The sequence below is a fragment of the Cydia strobilella genome, chromosome 27, assembly GCF_947568885.1.
Source record: "Cydia strobilella chromosome 27, ilCydStro3.1, whole genome shotgun sequence".
NCBI lineage: Eukaryota > Metazoa > Arthropoda > Insecta > Lepidoptera > Tortricidae > Cydia > Cydia strobilella.
Window position 1 is genome coordinate 5,130,978 of NC_086067.1, and position 26,279 is coordinate 5,157,256.

The window sequence follows — 26,279 nt, forward strand, 5'->3', positions numbered from 1 at the left end:
AATTTATAGACTTACCCAATAACCGAAGGGGATCTGGCTTTTACTGGCGTTGACTATGGACCATAGACACCATAAGAGATGCGTCGCGATCGTGAACGCATCCACTTCGTTGAGCAGATGATTCACATCGTCGATAGATGGCGTTGCATCCTTCGCGTAGTAGTTTAGGTATTCGCGGATGAATATTTGCTATTGAAATATAATTTATAGACTTACCCAATAACCGAAGGGGATCTGGCTTTTACTGGCGTTGACTATGGACCATAGACACCATAAGAGATGCGTCGCGATCGTGAACGCATCCACTTCGTTGAGCAGATGATTCACATCATCAATAGATGGCGTTGCATCCTTCGCGTAATAGTTTAGGTATTCGCGGATGAATATTTGCTTTTGAAATATAATTTATAGACTTACCCAATAACCGAAGGGGATCTGGCTTTTACTGGCGTTGACTATGGACCATAGACACCATAAGAGATGCGTCGCGATCGTGAACGCATCCACTTCGTTGAGCAGATGATTCACATCGTCGATAGATGGCGTTGCGTCCTTCGCGTCGTTCGCGTAGTAGTTGTAGTGCTTTAGGTATTCACGGATGAATATTTCCTATGGAAATTTTGAGAGGTTTTAGTGTTTTTGACAAAGTTTTAATATTTTATGGGATCTATGGGAACATTGTGAGCAAGAAGAAATGTTGAATTGTTAAAAGAACTTTAGCTTTAGAGGACAGTTTTATAATTTGTAATCTTTTGTGATATTATGGGCCAGTGTTGTCTTAAATAAATAAATTGAATTAAATTAAAAAAAAACAACATGCACTAACAGTAAAAGAATCAGCTAACTTTGTTTGAGTTTTCGGTTTTATTTTGGCAAAATGGTTAAAAAAAATGTCGAAGATTATTTCACGTTAGCCCGACACTTTTTTAAAAATAAATATATTAAATATCTTAAAATAGCGTACATTGAACAATTGTCAATGTTACACTAGAAATATATCCACTTAAAAAATTACATAAAGATTATTTAATATGATTTTCTTCTGATTTTATTTTAATTTGGGTTCCAAATGTTCCAATTTGGTCATGTTAACAATGCCCAATAAGATATATTAGCGGTTCTCAGAAACAAGTGTACTAATTATTTTCTTGACCGATAAACTAACAAATTTTGGATTACTTCAACCTCTGTCTGGGTCGAGGACTATTGAATATGAACAAATAAAAAAATGGAAAAAATCGTATTCAACTTTGTGACGGTCCAATATGTATGACACAAAATGCACCGCGCATCACTGTAATTTTTTTTTGCGCACTTTTTTTTATCAATAGCCCTCGTGATTCCAAGTAAAGTAGAAATAACATAGAAGTTGTGGGTTTTTTCGAAAAAAGTTAATGATACAGTTTTGTGAAAAAACTTTTGTTTTGTTTTTTTTTGTTCCGTACTAAAAAGGAGCACTTTATTTAAAGAAATATAGGTAATGTATAAACAGTTGAAGTATTTCATATAACTTGTCTAAGTATGAACCGTTAAGCCGAAAAAAATAAAAGCGGTCCAGTGTTACAAAAAAGATTTCGCATTACAGATTTCGCCGTTGAAATTTGTATGTACAATCAGCATCTAATGTCAAACAACGCGTCAGAAGTATCTACAATTTTCAAATAACAAAAAGAGATAGAGTTAGACCAAGTAAAGACTGCAGTGATTTGGATAGCACACGCAGTGCAAAAGTACATTATGATACAAGTGTGCTAAGTTGGTCATTACACACGAGGCGATATTGTGCGCGCGAGCTGTAAGCGTGCGCGCAATAAGAAAGCCGATGTGTGTAATGACCAATGCACACGCGTTTCATACGACGTTTTTCAACACACTTGCGAGAAAAAAAGAAATTTTCGTATTAATCAAATTTTAATAGTTAAAACAGTTAGTATTGATTGTGTTTCATCTGTCATACTCGTACTGATGGCCGGCCCTCGCTCGCCCCGGCCGCGCGCCGCGCAGGCGGTCGGGCGCGCCCGTGCCCGCCAGTCCGACCAATTAAAGAAGGCTCCCTTTCCATGCATATTATTAGCAATCAGTTAGCTTCTTAACTCAGTCGGATAATATAATGAAAAACCACGAGTGAAATAATACACTGAAAGAGCACGCGTGTTTAATATCTAGGATTATGAGCCAAAAATCGGTGGAATAAACGTCGTTTTGAGCAAGTGTGTTGAAAATGTAATTTATACGTCATAATTTCATAGAAGTTTGACGTTTAAAATAACACTTGTATGCTATTAAAATCGTTGCAGACTTTTCTTGGTCTAACTCTTGTATGTCTTTTTATGTAGAACAAATTTAATTATAGACCGAAAACGAGCTGTAGAAATATGTCTCTATTTGGAAGGGAATTTTAGGATGGCAGATATTTTTGACGCGTCGTTTTATACGCTAATATTGATACTGATTGATTGATAGTATTTAACTTTAATTATTTTTTCTTGTATGTACAATTAACAAAAACGACTGTACCTAAGAGAAAAAAAAATTAATTTAATTCATTCGATTTTTTCTTAATTAATTTCGTTCCTGTCGCTTTTATTTATTTTAATTCAGTTATGAAATGAAAGGTTTAAAACATAAAATGTAAACCAGGAAAAACCTAAATTACGAAACCGGTTAATTGTATGATTATGGTTACCGGTTTCAATTTTACCGGTTAATGGCAGAGACGATTTAACGAACCCCTTTCTTGGCAACGTATCTTAAACAATACATAATTTTTCACGACACCAGCTCGGAAAGGCTCTCTTTGTACTTCAAATACAGATAAGAAAGTTGCATTTTATCCACATGTGAGGCAAAGTAAGCTGGTGCAAATTTTGAGTCGTTTGCTCATGTTGGCTGGTAGAATTGACTTTTAAATGATGATAAATATTTAAGAACGTTCATTTAGATTTGGCTTGGTTTCTTAACAGTAGGTAAAATACTTAAGTTGGTGTGGTGAAAATTTTGTGTTTCACTCGGTGGCAAAATTTGTTTAACCCTCGTGGCTTGAACCTCGCTCTAGATTCCACTTTTCGAACCACTCGCCACGCTCGTTTTGGAATCTTTCACTTGCTCGGGTGTCAATATTAGCACGAGCGGTTAAACAACAACTTTGCCAGCTTGTAAAACAAATAACTATTACAGTATCTTTGTATGTTTTGTGTATTTTCTCGTAGACTTTTTTTTATTCGGTGCAACCGGGGCTTGGACACGCGATTTTATTAAATTTGCCAAGAAAAGGTTAAACGGAGCATTTAATTCGATTGAAGGTTTTGCGCGAAATCTTTTTAATGTAACACCACCGATGTTCGCGGTTATTTCTCTTTCACACAAAACTCGTCAGAAAGAGACAGATTTCGAGTCAAATCAAGCTAACTATGCATGGCATTTGCAATGACAAAGTGTGAGAATGTCATCCATTTATGTCAAATTTCTATGAAAATATGACGATTATAATAACACTGCCTCACTTTGTTCTATTGAAGCCGTTGCAAAGTTACCTTAGACGGACTATCAATAAACGCGAACATCGAACAAATAAATTTAGAAAACCGACACTCGTTCAAAAATTATACTTTTTTTTTCGCTCGGAGGCGGCGCCATGAAATACCGTAACGTCAGGTGGTCCTCAGCCGAGTTGTCTATGGGACACCATAGAGCTCCGGGTCTAAAAATGAAGCATAAACACACAAGCTGCGTAGTGGCAGAATCCCCCCCATAATACCAGTTATTGATTGTGGCAACACTAGTTTAAATTCAAATTTAAAAAATAATCGCAAGGCCTCGAGGGCTCTTTCACAAATCAATGAAATATTTACAGTGGCATAATATAAAAAATACATAACAAAATTTATAAATACAACAGCTTTTTGGGTAAACATTGTAATGTATTAATGTTACGGTTCAGAAAGTTCGATTTTTTATACAATGTAAATAATTTATTGGGTGTTGCCGCAACCAGATTAATTTTTTTCACTTAAATATTTTCCTTTGTTCTAAAAGATGAGTTTTTGTATGGAATTGGAATGGTTTTCAAATGTTTATATGCGAAAGCTTATAACCTTAACTGAGTATGACTAGTAAATACGTTAAATGGATATTTATTTTTGTACAACACTCAGGGTCTATCAACTTTTTTCCCATTTTTGTCGGCATGGTGATGTGTCTTGGGTTATACACAAATACGGCAAAAGTAAGCTTTTATTGTGTTAGTGTAATATTGCTACAAAAACTGAAATGAGTGTTTTCAATAGCTTTTCTAAAAAAAATTGATTGACCCATCATTCTGTGAATCCCACTGTGAAATAGCTGTTGCAAAATTATATTTTTTTTTATCTCCTAAGGCCCAGCCATACAAATGAAAAAGCTAAAATTTGCCACTGAAATTTAAACCTATAGTGTAGGAAATAGAGTTAATTTTGCGTTGTTGGAATATTGAACTAAACAAAGCAATAGGCGACTCTGTTCCAATTGAATAAGATTTAAATTTCATCGAACTGAAGAGGTACTATAGGTAGGACCTTGGGCCTTAGGAGGATATGCCGAATGTGGAACTAAAATATATTACAAGGTTTTAGGAGAGTAATAAACCTGTATCCAAAAGTCTGTATCCAAAATACATACATCAAGTTTACTTGACACAAGTTTGTTTTAGTTTTTTTTATTACATAGTTACAACATTTGAAAATCATTCAGTATAATGTATGAACAATACGAACCTTTTCAATTTTCTAAATTCTGGAACTTCAAAATTAAAATGAAAGCTTACAAAAACCGGTAAATACCAATTGTTTATAGAGAAAACCGGTTAAATTGGTCACAGTATTTTAAACAAAAAGCAATTAATATTTTCCAATGTCTAGTCAAACCGATTTTAGCAAACAGATTAATTAACCGGTTTTCTCATACAAATAACCGGTTAAACCAGCTCACTCATATAAAAAAACTCACAAAACACCAACCTTTTGTTCCAAATTCGGATGATTCTCCTGATTCTCATAATAATAAGGATGCTCAGGGTTCGTATAGTCATAACCCCACTCTTGGAAATGGTTGGCTATGTCGAACCCCCTGTGGTTATATGCGCAGTACTCGAAATCTATCAGTACGAGTTTCGGTTCCCCTGAGTCGGAAATGTGGCTGGATTCGGAGTCGACTGTGTTCGCGTCTTCGTACTGCGAGAGGGGGTCGAAGGATTTTCTGGGACTGTCTTCTTGGTATGAGTGTAGTCTGTATGTTGGTTCTTCGTCTGTGTGAACGTCTTCTAGCAATAGAATGTTACCTGTAATTTAATATATAAATCTTTCATCATCATCATATCACCACTGCTGGACATAGGCCTCCCCCAAAGAGAGTCACAATGACAGGTCTTGCGCCACCCGCATCCAGCGGACTCCCTTTACCAGGTTATCAGTCCACCTTGTGGCGGGTCTACCCACGCTGCGCCTTCCGGTACGTGGTCGCCACTCGAGAACCTTTCCGCCCCAACAGCCATCGGTTCTACGTGCAATGTGCCCCGCCCACTGCCACTTTTTAGTTTAGCGATTTTATTTTATTATATTTTATTCGGGCTACATCGGTTACTTTGGTTCTGCTGCGGATGGCCTCATTTCTGATGCGATCACGCAGAGAGACTCCCAGCATAGCCCTCTCCATTGGGTGACTTTGAGCCTTTTTATGAGGCACACAGTAAGCGGCCACTGGCAACACACTGGTCGAAGACTTTCGTTTTGATGTAAATCTTTATAGAAGTTAATATAGTTTAGCTACGGACTGTTTGCTTGGTCCCAAAGTAAAATTTACTTATAACCAAAGAGAATTAAGAAGACATAGTGCTCACTCCATACATCGGTTTTGTTACCAAAATGACTATTATTTTCGTAGTCGGCATCAAGCGTCAAGTAGCGGAACTATCAGTTCGCTACTCGCTACTGATATGCGTTAAAATTATAAATAACAAACGAAACCGTCAACGCCCTCTATACGAGAGTAGGCCAAAACTAGTGGCGCCATCTGATCGAAAATCAAACTTTCGTGATTTTCGAGGCATGTTTTTTTCCTTAGACTGTATCCATCTATTACGGAGTTATATCTATCTTTGGTAGTAATAATATGATTGAGTGAACTTACCCTCCTGCAAATCGTTGTGGCAGAAGACTACGGGAGAATCCACTGTCGACAAAAACTTCTTTAGCCATTCCACCTCTTTCTCAAAATCCACAGCTCTTAGCCGCTTAATGATGTTGTTTTCCTCTTCGTTCTGTAAATATATAGAACATTATTGAAGACTAGGGAATGCAAATCGGTTTTTAATTGTATGAAAAAAACCGGTTATGAACCGAAATTTCATACAAACAAAAACCGGTTATAGGGAATGCAAACCGGTTTTCATTTGTATGAAATTGGGTTTTTATTTGTATTGTTTGTTAATCTTCAGACCAAGGCCTCTAGAGCCCAGGGCTGGAATCGAACCAGCCTCCTCTGCTATCGCGGCAGGTGCCTAAGCTCCTCGGCCACCAGGGTCACGGCGGCATGGGCCGATTTTTTTTTCGTATATGACATTTAAAGATAAAGATAGTTTATTATTCAAGTAGGCATATTATAATGCGCTTATGAACGTCAAATAAAGCTACGCCGGCTCTAACCCTACACCTCTGCCTCGAGATTTAAATCTCCCCTCAATTGGAGGAGGGTATCCCAATATGGGACCGGCAACAAACTCGGCGGGACACATCTTTTCAAAACAATACATCTTATAATTAAGGTGTATTACGAGTAAGTTAGAAACAATACAGTCTGGCAAAAAAGAGTAGAAGTCAAAAAGTGGCAACATGTCGTCTCTTTTTTCTTAGATTGATTTGAAAGGGACGACACTACAGTGTTGCCTCTTTTTAATTTCTACTCTTTTTTGCCAGACTGTACATTTATTTCGATTTGATTTTCATATAGTAGTGTTTCAATTTGAAATAATTAATTAAAACATTTTAACAAATTAAAATATGTTCAAACAATAATTTAATTTGCTTCTAATATATTTATTTATTTATATTTTATTTATCTTTATTTTATTGATGAGTGCAACCAAGATTATTTGTATTATATGTATACAGATGGGCCGAATACGAATATTCGGTCGAACATTCGGTTCAGCTCATACCGAACCGAATATTCGGCCGAAAAATTTTATGAAAAGAAATGGTACCGTCTCATGCCTGAGAGCCTACCGTGAACACCGAAGATCGCAAATTGCGGGCATCTTTCTCTGTCGCCCTAATTGCGCCATAATTGGAGTAAACGAGAAAGATGCCAATATTCGGCAGCGCGAACCGGACTATTCGGCCGAATACAAAAATATGCCGAATACCGAATAATTACCGATTATTCGGCCCATCTCTAGATATTTATTTACCTTGCCGTTCCCCGTGAGTCTCTCTTCTTTAGCAGTCTTTATCCACTTGCCCATGGTCTTCCACAGCCAGTTGGGTTCCTTCGACAATGGAATGTCCATGGAATGTATCGCAGCCATTTTTTCAGCAATCTTCATGGATAACGCCGGTTCGGAAAGCTCTTTTGTGAGAAGGGATCGGGCCTGAAAGGAAAAAAATTGCTTAAGGCGGTTCCCTGAGCCAGAAGGCGAAAAATCTCCTCATATGATCATGTTTTTCTAAGAGGCGTTGATATTCGTAGACGTGGAAAAAATATATGTAGTTCTTGACTATATTATCTTTAATAACATAGCTTCCGATACACGAATTATGACACTTCGCTTGATACATGGAATTCCCAAAGTAACCTCTAACTCGGACTATTAGTCAAACATTACTCGGTTATTTATTATGTGATACCTACTACTATAAACAAAAAACGAAAGAAAAAAACAATCTTAACTTAAATAGTAATTTCATAGCTTTCGAATGTCGATATTGTAAGGTAACGTTTTTAAAATAAATAAAAATCGACAAAATTCGATCAAAATTGAAACTTGGCGCGCATGATCTTTCCCGTTCTTTCTTGCGAAATGTGACAGTGACAGCGGCAAAAAGAGGGCAAAGTTGTTTTTTTTAATCCCGATTATATTAATACTAGCTTTTGCCCGAGACTTCGTCTGCGTGGAGTTAGTAATTTGGGTAGCTTATTTTTTATCCAATCTGCTTTTTATCGATTCCCCATACAAACTTTAACCCCCCCCCTTTTCACCCCCTTAAAGGATGACTTCTGGGATAAAAATTATCCTATGTCCACTATCTCTACACCAAATTTCAACTGAATCGGTTCAGCGGTTTAACCGTGAAGAGGTAACAGACAGACAGACACACTTTCGCATTTATAATATTAGTATGGATTGATAACCGAGCTAGCGTAAGATTTCAAAGTTAACTACGAGCGTAGCGAGTGGTTTTAAGTGGAATCTTGAGCTTTTCGAGGGTTCCAAAGCACGATAAATACACGTTGCTACCGGATGAGAACCAAAAACAATGAACATAAAAATAACAAATTTTCACGCTTGACTACCTACTGTAGGTAGCAAAAATTGGGTTATTTTCACTCAGAAAATATAAGCAATGAGTTATGAAGTTTATAACTTAACATTCATAAACAATTGTAACTACTAATATTTTGTGAACTTGACTGTACGAAATTCGTAAAATAAACACAAAAACACTCACAGGAATGTATTCCTCTATCCTTCCCCCAGAGAACACGCCCCACAGTTTGGGCCCCAGCCGCCTCTCTGACAGCAGTGTGAAAATGACAGATTCTGTCACGATGGCGTCCATAGCCCGCTGCCCGTGCACCTGTCCGTATATCCTGAGCAAAACCTGTCAAAAGAAAAAACATACAGTAGGTACATATGGTGCTACTTTATCGCACTAGTGCGGTAATTAGCACTTTTCGTGCCTATGTCGATAACTAAAAGGCCAAATGCAATGTAAAACATTGTACCGAATGCAATGTAATACACGTGCGAAAAGGTGATTCGTGCGAGTTTCCTACTTTTCACACTTGTATCGTAATTCCGTAATAACCTATGATTTAATAATACATTTTATCAATTTCTTGTGTCCATGTAAAACAAATTTATCGCCACTCGTTTCTAATTTACAATTTTTCGCACTAGTATCGTAATCTACTAGTATTTAAAGATAGATTTCTGCTTAAAATAAACAACATAGGCCAATTGGAAAAACACCTCAACTAAATAATGAATGAATGAATGAATGAATATATTTATTTCAGACACCTGGTATCCTGGCTCTTGTCGGTGGAGTAACTGCCACTCCGTTCTTCTTTCTGCCACTATTTTGAGCTCCTGATACGTCACTATACTCCACCGACAAGAGCCAGGCTCTCAAGAGGCCGGTGTCGATTTTAGTCGCAAAAATGTAAAATTGATAGATTTAGTCGGTGAAATTGTACACCTTTTGTTACCTAATTGAAATAACAAGTACTGGTTTCTATTAGCACGTCTTCTTATCTTACTTTTTATCAGATCAATTTTTTTAAAACAGACTCACTAAATTAGTAATGTTGACTTTTCTGATGGACGTTTAGGTAAACGCGCGTAAAGCACTGATTTTGTCGCTCTTATTTGTACATTTCGTAAAGTTTGGACGGCTAAACATGGTAATTTTGTATTACACATATCCTGTACTTGACGTTTATCAGACTACATTTTTATTATTATGACTTTGAAGTAGTGTAAATGAAAGTTAGACGAAATCAATTTTCTCCAGAAATTACTTCAAAACAAGTGACAATTTCGCTGAAAATCGATTTAATTTCAACATAATTTTGATACTTAAACAATCTACAACATTTGCTGAAACTATTCTTATGCATCAATTTGTATAATTTACCACCATACATTTTTGATGAATTTTTAAAAACTACCCCTTCTTTTCATATATTACCGGTGACGCACGCTCGCGACCTCATTATTAAAAGACAAGATGAGAAGACGTGCTAATAGAAACCAATATTTGTTATTTAGATATTACGTAACAAAACGTGCATAATTTCAACGACTAAATCTATCAATTTTAAATTTTTGCTCCAAAATCGACTACGGCCTCTTATGATGACCTACTGGTATCCATATGTTTGTTTACAATATTATGTTAGTAACAATAAGATATAAATATATACCTATGTTAGTAAGAAATAAAGTGCTCATTGGATCGTACATGCATAGACATCCAATGAGTGATAAGATGGCTGTCCACCCTTTCCGCAATCACCTTCAGGGGCCCATTTCTCGAACGATATTAGACTAAATTAATTTTTAACAAGCAGAAACGTCTGCGATCGATGCTATTAAGCTTACAATAAATTTAAAAGTGGAAAAATAACTGTCCCCTAGACCCATATAGTGGGAAGATTTGCTGACTATGGATGAGGTCTTGGTGGCTCAGTTGGCAGAGCGCTGGAGTATCGATCCAGAGGCCGTGAGTTCAAGTCTCACCCAAGGCAGTAATTTTTCCACTTTTAAATTTATTGTAAGCTTGATATTAGACTAATATTATTAGTCCACGAACTAAGGGCTATTTCTCAAACGGTATTAGACTAATATTATTAGTCCACGAACTGTCAGATCGTATGGGTTACCATGGCAACACACTAATAATATTAGTCTAATACCGTTCGAGAAATGGGCCCCTGTCCAATCGTATGGGTTACCATGGCAACACACTAATAATATTATACTAATACCGTTCGAGAAATGGGCCCCTGTCCAATGGTATGGGTTACCATGGCAACACACTAATAATATTAGTCTAATACCGTTCGAGAAATGGGCCCCTGTCCAATCGTATGGCTTGTCATGACCACACACTAATAATATTAGTCTAATACCGTTCGAGAAATGGGCCCCTGTCCAATCGTATGGGTTGTCATGACAACACACTAATAATATTAGACTAATACCGTTCGAGAAATGGGGCCCCAGGAGTAGGATAATACAAGTAGGTATAACTAATATAATTGTATTATTGTTGTTATCTGTCATGTAGGCAGACATATCACTATCAGTTATCAGTTGTACGATTAGTTCTTAGACTTGTAAAGCGTAGAGTAAACACACATGATCAGATAGAGTAAGTAAATATATCATTATCACATTGTAATCTTGTTATTATATACGTAGCAAATGATATAGTAAAAACCGGACAAGTGTAAGTCGGACTCGCCCACCGAGGTTTCCGTAGTTGTTGTTATAGCGGCAACAGAAATACATCATCTGTGAAAATTTCAACTGTACCACGGTTCATGAGATACAGCCTGGTGACAGACAGACAGACGGACAGTGGAGTCTTAGTAATAAGGACCCGTTGACGTCAACTGTATGGCTGCGGCTCGACGCAACGCTAGCGCAACTGCGCAGCGACGCCATTTGCCATAGCGCTGACTAATATGTGACGTTTACAACCATAAGGTACCACATTGTCGCTTGTCGATAAGGTTGATTTCGAATTGAAGCTATATGGAAATAGCGCCTTATTAACAACCGACAATAAGTACCCTTTTGGTTGAAAATGGCACAGATATGTACCTTTTTAGGCTCCTCGCCAGAGAACGACCTGCTCATGACGCCGCCCATGTAGCTGGTGTCTTCCACTGACATGGACTCGCGGAGCTTGGCCTTGGACATGTCATCCGGCAGCGCCACGTAGTAAAGGAAGTTTGACAGCCCGCCACTGTAAAAGTAACATTAATTTTAACCCTTAAATGCATATTGTTGCCAAATGTTTACAAAGCAATAATGATGCATAATTAATTATAATACGCTTAATTAATTAATTAATTAATTATATAACATTAATTAATTTAATCATACATTTAAGGGGTATTTAATCTACGCAATATTTTTATTTATAAAAATTACATTCGTTTTAAGACAAAATGTCGGAAAATTTGATTTTTATCCTGAATTTGATTTGTATGTGATTTTGGACGTTTTTTTCGGGGTTTGTAATTATATTATATTTAAAAACTTTATCATAGGTGTATTACAAATAGTGTACCTTTCTGATGTGAGTAAGATTTTTCATATATCTCTTGCTGAAAATTATATATTTACATAAAAATGATTTAGCCTGTGCAACTTCTAACACTGATTTTTCAGTGAAAATCGATGTTATAATTTTTTTACAATTTTTCCCATAATCAGCAAACAATTACGTGACACATATATTAATATCAGGCAAAAGGAAAAAATCATGCATTTAAAGGTTAAAATAAAAATAAAATAAATATTCCAGAGGCGCCATAGGCCCTTAAAAAATTGTATACACGAGGGAAAAATTCTACCAATGCCGCTGTGACTGTGACCCGGTGCCCCCGGTGGCCGAGCTGTATTAGGCATTTGCCGCGATTGCAGAGGACGCTGGTCCCTTTCCAGCCGCCTTGGGCACTGGAGGCCTTGGTATTTTTTTCTTTTGTATATGACATTTATTGCAATGGGACGTATGTACAGTCAAGGGCATAAATATATATACATTTCCAAAATTTAAAAAATATGTGTACGCTCTTACACCTTAGACAATAAAGTCGTGTTCAAATATTTTTAAGCCATTTGTCTGGATCGATATTTTTGCCTTCGACTGATGTACAGGTAATTTTTCAGTCGATTGTGAAGTCGGTAATATAAGCGTCTGGCTGACGACTATATGTCGACCCTTTTTTTTTTTTTTTTTTTCGGAGTGGGAATGCACTTACGCACGGTGTGTGGGACTCGCCGCTCCTTTTCCCTCTCTTGGCGAGTGGGGGGGGAGAATTGGCCCTACCCACTAAACCCACTCCGGCGTTTCACACTCTTGGCCGTTCGTGGGGGCGCACTGGGATCGATAACATTCCACCACGGCTATATGTCGACCCTGCTTTGTTTACAACAGTGAACAATGACTTTGAATCGCTGGTGTACAGTCGCTATCTCATATAGTATCGGCAGGTGAATCGAGGCACAGAATAAATAATAGTAATAGGTACAGAAGGTTCACTCTCTAACAAAACGCGTCTATTACGAGAGATATAAGCGCAAGCGCGAGCAGCCGGGCTAGCAGTTAGCACAGGTTGGCGCGACAGTATCTCGCCGCGACATAGACTACCCGTCCCCCTTTAATTTATACAGTTAGTAAAAGACGGGTAGTCTATCACGCGGCGAGATACTGTCGCGCCAATCATGTGCTCGGCCCAGGCGTCCATTCCGTAGCGGTGCGCGGCAACCACACTAGACACCAAAATTGGTGTGGGCTGCATGTACTTGTAGCGACGCAACGAAATCGCGGAGTGAGCCACGCCTGATCGAGGTGAAAGGTGACACACACTTAAGCGCACTATAATAAAGCTAAAAAAAAATCTAATTTCGAAAACTCCGCGTCACGTCATTACGTTGTTGTATTGTCGTTTAATAATTATTTTTTTATTTTTTTTATTTAATTTAATTACATGATTTTACTTTACCCATGATTACATGATTTTATTATTGTGCGCGTGACTGCCCATAGTGTCCATAACGAGGCGACCAATGTGTTCACAAATATCTAAACAAAGCCTCTATTACCAGTGGGGGGACACTCCTCCTTTAGGGCATTCTCGGCTCCGTTCGGCTCAGCATTGCTCCGAGCAATTATTGGGGCATTCCACGCGAATGTCCCTTACGACATGCTTTTGCCTTGTATGGCAGCTAATTCAATCAAATTCGTAATAAAGCTCGAGAATATACCGCCAATTTGTTAGCAAAGTCATGAAATATTACCACACCCAATATCATTTTCTCAGACTTTTCAGAACTGAAGAACGGCGTTTCGTAAGGGACATTCTCGTGGAATTCACCTATTAGAGTTGACACAACTTGACGTCCCTTCGCGTACACGACCACAGATAAGATAATGACTTAAATTTTGACAACCCTAAATAGCTGAAAGGGATAGTGCCATATATTAGAAAGGGACAGCAAGACAGCATATTATGATTCGTCCCTGAATCGCTGTCAAACTTCGGTTTTGTAGGAAGTGTCCTTTCTGTACGGTAGTTAAGCCCGACCTTATGTACTGTGGTGACAGTTCAGTTTACTATAAAAAATTTAGTTCCAATGAAATTCCGCAACAACAACATATATTCCTGGTCAGGCTTTACTATTATAATTTGTTCTATGCTATTACTAAGATGTTATTTAAAATTCATTAAATTAACTAAGAATGGAAACACTGGACTTCATAAAGCACTATATTTAACGTTCTAAATGTCGGAATTTTTTGACAAAATGAGATCATCCTTTTGACCAAGTTATTTATTTTATAAAGCTGGCCTTGAAACGGTCAAAGTCACCCCGACTTTGACGGTTAAAATCTATAGCTTTTATACGTTTTCTTGTAAAAACTTAAATTGAACTTTTTTTGTGCATGAAATGTTATTGTTATACTAGATCGATTTACCTGGAAACGTTATTTTCTTGCGAATAAGTTAAAACGAGTTAAGTTTTTGCACAACGTAATGTTTACGTTTTTCGTGTGGTTCTAATGTTTACATTTTTTGTGTCGAAACGTGGCATGTTTTGCTAAACCTGTTTACAGCAAAAAACAATCGATTTTATTATGATACGTTAGGTAATTGCTTTAATCTCGGTCCATATCCTGGTCAATAAAAGTTGTATTAGATTAAATATATATTAGATTAAAAACTAACGACACAAGCTATGTATACTAAGAATCATAGTTATGATAAGATATACATAGGATATAATATTGTTTTTCTTTATATTATTCTCGAACTCCCCATCGGCACACAAACCTTAAGGTTTTGCCTACGATGGGGTCTTGTATAAATTAAAAAAACTGTAGTTTGTTTTCTTAAAAAAAAAAATGCGTTTGTATAGTCGCCATCAGATATATCGGAGCGGCCAAGGTGCTCACAAATATCTGAACACGCCTCTATTGTCAAGGCGCTTTGGTGCGTGTTCAGATATTTTTGAGCACCTCGGCCGCTCCGATATATCTGATGGCGACTGTACGTTACTGGTTACTGCGCGTGGAATGTTTCATAAACAAGGAAGGAATGCATTTGGCATTATAAGTGTGTCATTGGAATATACCCAAGATAATGTTATCGACAGCCGACAATGGAAAGACGAAACTAACGTATTTTTCCTACGCAGTTTAGAGATATGAACCGTAAATAGCGTATTTGACTACTAGTCAAATCAGTTTCTTTTTTCGAACAGTCAAAACGATTTTGCTGCTATTGAATTTATATGAAACACTAGCATGTGACGTCACAATCAAATTTCCTACTCTTTATAGTTTTACATGGGTTTTAAAATAGAAATTGTGTCTAAAAATAACTGCTGTCTACGTTTCTTTAATTAATCTTCTGGTGCTTTATTTCATGCATGGTGTTAAATAACTTATTTTAAATATGTACAGTCAAATACTCTATTTTATTCGATAGCGCGACGCACGTTCGCGTTATGTCTATTTTTGTATGGGATTTTGAACAGCGCCAAGCGGGACGTTTTGGAAACTCAAATCAGCTTTTAGTGGCATTCGTTGCCATGGTTACTGTTGTCCGGGAGAAGAATAACACTTAAAATCCTTATTTTATGCCACCTTATGCTATTCAAAAAACTTTGCCACTTTAGGAGCATTCCACGAAATAGTCTACCGTTGTCCCGTAATACAAACGCGAATTTTCTGTGAAGATCTGCAGGTCTAGGAGTTTCTTCTTCTGTGATAAATAGGAAAAAATAAGGCCAGATAAATAATCATAAGCTTAAAACGACGAAAAAAAAAGTTCTAATACCTACACAAAATAAAATGCGTTTAGTCCTTTGGACAACGGCATAGAATACATAAGAACACAAAAAAGTTGATCCACCCTTATAGTATGTATGTTATCAAGTTATCGTATGTTTTAGTGTGTTAGTAACTTAGTAGTGCTGGAACTGACCTGATCCTCTTGAAATTCCGCTCCGAGGGGTCCACCGTCTTCCAGGCACCGTGGAGGTAATTCCTGCAAATCGTCGCCGCCACGTCGCCCTTTTCCTCCTACCCCACAAGTGCTGGGAACTGACCTGATCCTCTTAAAGTCCAGCTCCGAGGGTTCCACCGTCTTCCAGGCTCCATGCAGGTAGTTCCTGCAAATCGTCGCCGCCACGTCGCGCTTTTCCTCCTAACCCACAAGCGCTGGAACTGACCTGATCCTCTTAAAGTCCAGCTCCGAGGGTTCCACCGTCTTCCAGGCTCCATGCAGGTAGTTCCTGCAAATCGTCGCCGCCACGTCGCGCATTTCTTCCTCCGTACCGCACATCTGCAGTTTCTGCAATGAAATATGTAACATTTTATTAAAAATACATTTTACTGATTTTACTGTATACAATTCTATAATTTTCTTAAGGCCGTTCCATCGGTTTGCCGCTATCACTGTCACATTTCGCAAGAAAGAACGGGAAAGACCATGCGCGCCAAGTGTCAATTTTGATCAAATTTTGTCGATTTTTATTTATTTTAAAAACGTTGCCTTACAATATCGAAATTGGAAAGCTGTCAAATTACTATTTAAGTTTTGTTTATAGTGTCACATAATAAATAATCGAGTCAAGTTTGATTAAAAGTCCGAGTTAGAGGTTACTTTTTTTGTTTCGTTATTGTATCTTGTTAATTAATTGTATCGAGCGAAGTGTCATAATTCGTGTATCGAAAGCTGTGTTATTAAAGATAATATAATCAAGAACTACATATATTTTTTCGACGTCTACGAATATCAACGTCTCTTAGAAAAATATAAGGAGATATTTCGCCTTCTGGCTCAGGAAACGGTCTAAATGTCTTAAACAAATTCGTTTTTCGAATCCCCCTAGCAATATCTAGATATTTAATAAAACCAGTGCCATACGATAAATAAATAAACCGCGATTCATTACGAACCAATTGGATAAATGACTCACTGTAATGCGACCTTTAAACTGACTTTTCCAGTTTATTGTAGATTAAATCAGTCAAGGGCATAATTACATGCAAACTGCGATATAAGTAGGCAATTCAAATCGATAACGTTCGTAATCGGACGAACGGATATTCGAAATAAAGTTAAGTACTCAATAATTGCTATTAAAATAAGTTTTAATTATAAGTATGTGCAAAAAATATTGTTTTGTCACCCGTATCTTACAAAATATACCATTTTCATATTCCAAAAACTTTAAGCGTTACCTTCGTAAAAGCTATAAAGAAATACTTTACACCTCTCGCGTCGGATAAAAAATAATGGAAGAAATACGTTTTTACCGTTTTTTTTTGTTTACCGAAATATTCTAAATAAATTAATGTGCAAAAAAAGTTCAAAAAAAAATTTACAAACATTTGACGTGACAGCTACCTACCGGCCAAGTGCGAGTCGGACCCGGGAACAAAGGGTTCCGTACCATTACGCAAAAAACGGCAAAAAAATCACGTTTGTTTTATGGGAGCATACTTAAATATTTATTTTATTGTTTTTAGTACAGTCAAGGGCATAAATATATATACATTCCCAAAGTTTCAAAAATATGTGTACGCTCTTACACCTTAGACTTAGACAATAAAGTCGTGTTCACATATTTTTGAGCCATTTGTCTAGATCGATATTTTTGCCTTCGACTGTATTTATTTATTTATTTTATTACAAGGAGATAAAACAGAAGCATACAAGTGAAGAACAATATAGACAGAATATACATAACTATTATAGATTATGTTGTTTCCTTAAGCATATCTCACCGAGAACATAAGTGGTATTAGAATGTAAACCTAGCAACATGCAACACAACTATTTTAACTACAACAACTACATTAAATTCATATTTATGATTTATGAATGTTATGATCTAAAACAACTTATCTATTTTTTATATAATTTTGTGACAGCAGCCTTGAATGAGGCACGGGAGCATGAGAATAAATCTACATTATTTGTTGTTATAGTGGCAACAGAAATACATCATCTGTAAAAAATTCAACTGTCTAATAGCTATCACGGTTCATGAGACAGCCTCGTGACAGACAGACGGACAGAAGAGTCTTAGTAATAGCAAAGATAGATATAACTCCGTAATAGATGGATACAGTCTAAGGAAAAAACGTGCCTCGAAAATCACGAAAATTTGATTCTCGATCAGTGGGCGCCACTAGTTTTGGCCTACTCTCGTATAGAGGGCGTTGACGGTTTCGTTTGTTATTTATAATTTTAACGCATATCATTGAAAGAACATGGGTCAAAATCGTATAAAAATAATTAATGCAAATAAAAAAATAATTTATCCATATTTAAATACATTTTAACGTATTTTTATAAATCTTCATTTTTAGTTTTAAAGTATGTCGATAGATGGCAGTGAATTTACAGCGGTTACTAAATTTACTATGACAGTACCACTCTATCTTATTATATCCTCTTTGGTAATAGGGTCCTGTTTTTACCCTTTGGGTACGGAACCCTAAAAATAACTGTCTTTAGGGACCGTCATCCGAAGCGAGAGGTAAAACACAACATAACATAAATGACAACCTAATAAATTCATGCCCAAATCCATTATTCAATATATAATAGTGTCAAATAACAATTTGAATATCAGAATAGCATCTAGATATATTTAGCACTGAAAATCGATAGAGACTAAAGGTCGAAGGTCGAAACAACCACTACGTACGTAAATATTTGGCTAATGGTCGCTATCATGCCTTATCGTGGTCGTCCATGGCGACAGCACGATTAATCGTCACGATCACGATAAAACTGGGGATCAAAATGTATGAGATTGTTTGCTCTTTTATACTATCGTGGCCGATAACGGTAAATCCTGGACGATGTCTACAATTTTTTATACTACGTCAGTGACAAACAAGCATGCCCGCCTGATGTTAAGCAGTCCCCGTAGACTATGTACGCCTGCAACTACAGAGGCGTTACCAGGGACCGGACAACCCTTTCCGCGATAAAACCCTTTCAATGGGCGACACTTAAACAAGGCTAACACATTGAAAGACTTTCCCTTTTGAACTGCAAGCCCATTCATACCCTTACCTTTGACTAACCCTTACCGAAAAGCTAACCAAAAATAAGGCTAGCTCTTAATAAGGGTTACCCTTATCTTTAAGCGCTTTTTATAAAGGTTTCCCTTTGCGTGAATGAGACAGGATTAGTATATATCTACGGTAGTGTATGAAAAGGAAAGAAAATACGTGCCTAGTCAAAGAACGCCGCCGTCGCCGCTGACGATCGCTCGGATTCAAAGTAATGTGTGCTTTATGAACAAGGTAGACGACTTAAATTAGCACGCTTATATGCTAAAGGGGAAGCCCTTTATAAGGCTAACCCTTATAAGCAATATGCAAGGTGTTGGTGAGCGGATGATAAGGGTTTTGTAAGGGTATTTGGGCTACCGATTACTCAAATGTGGTAGCTTTATATAAGGGTTTTTAAAACCAAAACAAAGGGTTTCGTCTGGCAAAGGGTATGGTGAGTTAAGCCTTATGCAATACCCTTACAAAACCCCGATAAGGGATAGCGGGCCGGTCCCTGGGCGTTACATGATGCCGACCCTAACACTCCGCACCATCGTTGAGCTCTGGCACAACACAACCTTACTCACCGGCAGGAACACAACACTATGAGTAGGGTCTAGTGTTATTTGGCTGCGGTTTTCTGTAAGGTGGAGGTCCTTCCCCAGTTGGGCTCTGATTTAGATCTGGAATGACATCCGCTGTGCTGTGCCTTACCACACAAAGCGAGACAATAGTATAAAATCGGCTGCATACAATTAACAATCATACATTATAGCAAAGATAGATATAACTCCGTAATAGATGGATACAGTCTAAGGAAAAAACGTGCCTCGAAAATCACGAAAATTTGATTCTCGATTAGATGGCGCCACTAGTTTTGGCCTACTCTCGTATAGAGGGCGTTGACGGTTTCGTTTGTTATTTATAATTTTAACGCATATCAGTGAAAGAACATGGGTCAAAATCATATAAAAATAATTAATGCAAATAAAAAAAACATTTATCCATATTTAAATACATTTTAACGTATTTTTATAAATCTTCATTTTTAGTTTTAAAGTGTGTCGACAGATGGCAGTGAATTTACTGGGGTTACAAAATTTACTATGACAGTACCGCTCTAGTATAAGTTACTCTATGATTATAGTATGGTACTCTGCAGGTTGCCGTGGACATCTTCCTAGCTCATGGGAACTTGACGTCTGCTTCGCAACTAATTTCACGAAATCACGAAAATTTGATTCTCGATCAGATGGCGCCACTAGTTTTGGCCTACTCTCGTATAGAGGGCGTTGACGGTTTCGTTTGTTATTTATAATTTTAACGCATATCAGTGAAAGAACATGGGTCAAAATCATATAAAAATAATTAATGCAAATAAAAAAAACATTTATCCATATTTAAATACATTTTAACGTATTTTTATAAATCTTCATTTTTAGTTTTAAAGTGTGTCGACAGATGGCAGTGAATTTACTGGGGTTACAAAATTTACTATGACAGTACCGCTCTAGTATAAGTTACTCTATGATTATAGTATGGTACTCTGCAGGTTGCCGTGGACATCTTCCTAGCTCATGGGAACGTGAGGTCAGCTTGGCAACTAATCCCAAGAATTGGCGAAGAGTCATGTTTTATGAAAGCGACTGTCATCTAACCTTCCAACCCAGGTAAGAAACTAAGCCTTATCGGGGATATTCCGGTTTCCTAACGATGTGATGGGACTCCTTCACCGAGAAGCGACTGGCAAATATCAAATGATATTTCGTACATAAGGTACAAAAAATAGGTTCAGCCAAACGCGAGATAATCGCGAACAAAGATACATACAAACATACGGGTCAAACTGAGAATCTCCTTTTTTTAAGGCGGTTAAAAACTACACACATTACAGAGATAAAATCGTAGTACACTGCCACGCGTGCAAGGCTAAAGATAAATAATAATCGGTATACCTATCGGTATTTACTCTTTACTTGAAGACAGCGTTATCGGCAGCCATTTAAAAATCCGTACCGTACGAAATGCGCCAAGCATCTTGATTATTGTCTGTGATGTATGCAGAACGATGTACTTAAAATGCATAATAATAAGTAGCTAAGAAGACCTGATAAGAGCTACCCCCCGGGGGTTAGAGGTGGCAAGATGTTGGCAAAATATTCTTTAGTTTTGATCCCTTCACACGATAAGAAGAAGTAGCTGAGTATGGCCTGATATGAACTGAACTGTTTATGGATCTATTTACCCGACAGTTGCAGAAGGAAAGGTATTGTTTTACGTGTTATTTCACAAAGATTTTCACAAGAATTATCATTAAGTATCTCTAAAACAAGACCGATTTAAGAAAACTTTGTATGACATTTTAGTCTCTAAATGCGGTCAAGAATACCTTTAGAATCTGTCGGGCTTTACCAGCCCAAGTGATTATATAGCAACAAACAAGTTAAATAAACGCCTGTAATAACAATTGTGACGTTTTCAAGCAAAAGGTACCACATTTCCGCTTACCATAAGGGCGAAAATTGCTTGTATCTATACGAAAAACCCGTCAGAGCGTCCTTATGGCTAGCGACAATTTGGTACCTTTTGCTTGAAAATGACACAATTATTTATCAGTATTTGCTTAGCGTAGCGAAACAATTCTCAACAAGCTGACGAAATTGATAAAAAAAACTTGAATGATTTCCATTGTATGTATGTATTGTATGTACTTATTATGTATGTATGCCACGTAATAAGGAAAAAACTATTTAATCTATAGAAAAACCGGAAACATAAGAGCGGTACCCACATGACTGTATAGGTATTTGTAGTATCTACGTTTAATATTTTATTTATTTGGCTCACAAAACAAGTTACAGTATTAGCACAGAATAAGTATGGTATTAGCATACAGATACAATTCAGATCTACACACAGTTCACAGAAGGACAATTTAATTACAATTTATCGCTAGAGAGGTGAAATGTCATTTACTCATTTCTACGCTAGATTATGGACAAAAAGGAAAAATAATCAGTAGCAAGATTTAATAAACATAGTATAAACATTGTTTATACTGATAGTAACATTTTGTTTTGTATTCTACTGTTAACTTAAGAGTTTGATTAAGTATTATGTAAAAATTAAATTTTATACAATGAACTGGTTTTTGGTCCAAATGGTTGACTGTAACATTTATAATAATGATAATTTAAACGATACAAATATAATTATCTCAATAATTTATCTTCTGTCTGACATAACATGAATGATGTACACACAAACAGATAAATACGTAACATGAAAGAACTACAATATTATCATAATATTATTATTATAATATTATCAGAGATAATTAAGAAGACATAACATAAGAGTGCTCACTCAATACATCGGTTTTGTTACCAAAAAGCATAGAGTAACTGATACTAGAGCGGTACTGTCATAGTAAATTTTGTAACCCCAGTAAATTCACTGCCATCTGTCGACACACTTTAAAACTAAAAATGAAGATTTATAAAAATACGATAGAATGTATTTAAATATAGATAAATGATTTTTTTTATTTGCATTAATTATTTTTATGATTTTGACCCATGTTCTTTCACTGATATGCGTTAAAATTGTTAAATAACAAACGAAACCATCAACGCCATCTATACGACTGTAGGCCAAAACTAGTAGCGCCCTCTGAACGAGAATCAAATTTTCTTGATTTTCGAGGCACGTTTTTTCCTTAGACTGTATCCATCTATTACGGAGTTATATCTATCTTTGCCAAAAAGACTATTATTTTCGTAGTCTACATCTAGCGTCAAGTAGCGGAACTATCAATACTGGAACTCACACTAGATGTCCCATGTGTCGCGACTGACGAAAAGTGTATCGCTTAACAATTTATAACTAAATATTGTAAGGAGTTGAAAATAGCGTTCCGGTTAATCCGGTTATAATATTAGCTGAAAATCGTTGAGCATTAAACTTTCCGTTTGCCGCGACATCTATTGTAAAGTAGCAGTACTGATAGTTCCGCTACTTGACGCTAGATGTAGACTACGAAAATAATAGTCGTTTTGGTAACAAAACTGATCTGAGTGAGCACTATGTCTTCTTAATTATCTTTGGTTTCTACAAAGAATTATTCTTTCCACTAATTATCTTATCTATACTGACTCAAACACGAGTAAGATTGCCTAAGCCAGATATGCAATGTCTCATTCAATCATAGATAGAAACAGTAACAGTTTCGTATCTAAGATACTGACATGTAGTAGAAAAAAAATCTGAGATGTTTTTTAGGGTTCCGTACCCAAAGGGTAAAAACGGGACCCTGTTACTAAGACTCCGCTGTCCGTCTGTCACCAGGCTGTATCTCATGAACCGTGATAGCTAGACAGTTGAAATTTTCACAGATGATGTATTTCTGTTGCCGCTATAACAACAAATACTGAAAACATAATAATATAAATATTTAAATGGGGCTCCAGAGCAAAGTCAATGATGTTATAAAACGCGTAGCCAATTTGAAGTGGGAATGGGCTGGTCATATAGCACGGAAGACCGATTTCGTGGAGCAAACGACTACTCGAGTGGCGACCATGGGGGGAAGAGCGTCCTCAAAGTAGACCCCAGATGCGTTGGGACGACGACATTAAGAAGACTGTTGGGAAACAGTGGCTCCAAGTCGCACAGAACCGCGACGAATGGCACAAAATGAAGGAGGCCTACACCCAAAGGGTAGAAAAAGGCTAAAAAGAGAGAGAGAGGGGCTCCCATACAACAAACGTGATTTTTTTGCTGTTTTTTTTCTGTAATGGTACGGAACCCTTCGTGCGCGAGTCCGACTCGCACTTGGCCGGTTTTTTTCGGTTCAAGCCCTGATCTGTTAAACAAAAGTCAAAAGTTTCTTTTATGCAGAGCCGTCTTCGGCTCGTGTCAAAGCAACAACATTGTTTAGAAAGCTAATATGTGACATTTTCAACCAAAAGGTACCACATTGTCGCTTGTCAATAAGGTTGATTTCAAATTGAAGCTGTATGGAAATAGCGCCTCATTGCCAACCGACAAGGGTACTTATACCCTTTTGATTGAAAATGGCACATATGGTGTATTAAAAAGAAAATGTTCAAATGTTATGTAACAGGTCATTAGGAGAACATTCAGTTATCTGCGAGCAGGTTTTTTTTTATGGAGATATCAAAACATGTTATCTCCAAATGGGCTGTTTATGAATTTGAACCATATACATATAGGATGGTAGAATTGCTTTTTATTAGGATTCCGTACCCAAAGGGTAAAAACGGGACCCTATTACTAAGACTCCTTTGTCCGTGTGTCTGTCACCAGACTGTATCTCATCAACCGTGAACGCAAGACAGTTGAAATTTTCACAGATGATGTATTTCTGTTGCCGCTATAACAATGAATACTAAAAAGTATGGAACCCTCGGTGGGCGAGTCCGACTCGCACTTGTCCCGTTTTAAACGAGCTTGTTTCCATTCACTTATGTGTGTTCAGATATTTTTGAACACCTTGAGCGCTCAGATATATCTGATGGCAACTGTACTTCGGGATTTTATAAACTAAATTATTACCCGCTTATTCATAAAACTTTACAAGCCTCAATTAGTTGATTTATGAATTATTCCTATCTAAATACTCAATATGTAGACAAATGATTAATAGCAAATTTAGGCATGTACTGTGTTTATGCAGCAAGCTCGGCCGAATTACACCTTCCCATACAAATGGAGTTTCATCTCATTTCATTTCATTTCACTTACTGATTGTAAAGTCATGTACATACATTTTATAATTAAGGTGTTACATCAATTCTGAAAGTCAGTCCATGACGTCCTGTGAGGACATACAACACACCTCATACATTCTCATTTTATAACTATGTGTTGGATTGTAATGAAACTTTGTACATACAATGATATCAGGTATATCTAGGTCTGTAATTAGTTTATATAGCTCCAGTTTATAAAACAAAGGAAATAGAACAAAAACAAGTTTTGTGTGAAAAACTTAAATTCACTATTTTTTTAACTATGGTATCTGAAGCTACATAAACTAATTACAGGCGAAGATATACCTTATCCTTACAAACTTTCAGAGCAATCTAGCCTACTACGTTTGTATCATGTATGGAGAACCGAGCTTGCTGCAGGCTCTTTTAATATGTTCTCATAAGATATAATAAATTTAAATTATAAAAAATATACATATCCGGAGTTTTTGATAAGGAAGCAGGAAGATGCATTAACAAAGAAAGGTATTGACCATGAAATTAAGAATTCACATAGTACTTATTCGATTAAGTCGAGGCCGAAATAAAAACGGAATAAAAATGATAAAAAACACTGATAGTGCCGCCGATATTGAATGAAAAACGTAGCTGCAGATTCTCGTCATTGTATTACAAGGTTACATCATACTGCGTGCTATAAAATATGCGGAAACCTTCAAAAAATGTGAAATGATTCCGCGAGTAGCGTATAGGTACTTAATAAGTGGATTAAAGGAAACATACCCGATAACTGGTTTTAGTCATATCTTTGTAGGTTTTGTAACATTGATTCGCTTTTCTTGATAGGTTTCTAATTGGAAAAGACATTGAAACTAGTTAAATTCGGTAGGAGAAATCCAAAAACAATTAATGTACGGAACTGACACTGACATGCGCAAATAGTGTTTTTCAGTATTATCGACATCGACAAAGGCGTGATAACAGTGTTGCCTGGATAATAAATTTATCTTCCCGTACCTATTTACTACATTCTTTTTTTATTTTTTTTATTTCTGGCTTTTACTCCCTGCAATTTTGCAAAGGGTGAATTTGCCAATGTCGGTGTCGACTTTCACACGTGAGGAGATCAGAATGTTCGGTATAGTACTTTTGTATTTTTGGGAGGATGTGGTTGGGAAAACCTAAAAACCAAACACATGACGAATACAAAAATTTGCAAAAAAGCGGGAAGCGGATGACAGAAAGTTAGTAGTGCCAATGCATTTTATTTAGAAATGCTGAATATGTCTGTCAGTGTCGAGCCATTTCCTTCAGTAGCAAAAAGGGGCAAATAAATAAAATGGAAACGGAAAATTTTCCGCTTTTTTCTACAAACGGAAATGGCTATACAGACTATATTGTCCACGTCATTTCGGTTTCAATGCACTGGTATTAATCATATAATAACCGTGATAGCTTTTTGATATCAAGTTCA

General features: G+C 36.8%; 1 protein-coding gene and 1 long non-coding RNA gene across 2 annotated transcripts in view; both read right to left on the reverse strand.

Annotated features, from left to right (window-relative positions):
* Positions 1-25,738, reverse strand: part of LOC134753548 (choline/ethanolamine kinase) — a 33,672-nt gene extending 7,934 nt beyond the window's left edge. The window contains exons 1-8 of the mRNA XM_063689459.1: positions 25,589-25,738; positions 16,226-16,347; positions 11,585-11,729; positions 8,700-8,852; positions 7,442-7,621; positions 6,163-6,292; positions 4,995-5,314; positions 418-609 (exon numbers count right to left, since the gene is read on the reverse strand). Coding sequence (XP_063545529.1) covers positions 418-609; positions 4,995-5,314; positions 6,163-6,292; positions 7,442-7,621; positions 8,700-8,852; positions 11,585-11,729; positions 16,226-16,347; positions 25,589-25,672 — 1,326 coding nt within the window. The 5' untranslated portion in view covers positions 25,673-25,738. The remainder of the gene's footprint in view (positions 1-417; positions 610-4,994; positions 5,315-6,162; positions 6,293-7,441; positions 7,622-8,699; positions 8,853-11,584; positions 11,730-16,225; positions 16,348-25,588) is intronic.
* LOC134753551 (uncharacterized) lies at positions 10,730-10,978 on the reverse strand. The gene is made up of 2 exons (XR_010128829.1): positions 10,933-10,978; positions 10,730-10,849 (listed from the first exon to the last, which is right to left on the reverse strand). It is a non-coding gene; the product is annotated as an uncharacterized LOC134753551 (long non-coding RNA).
* Positions 25,739-26,279: the final 541 nt, after the last annotated feature.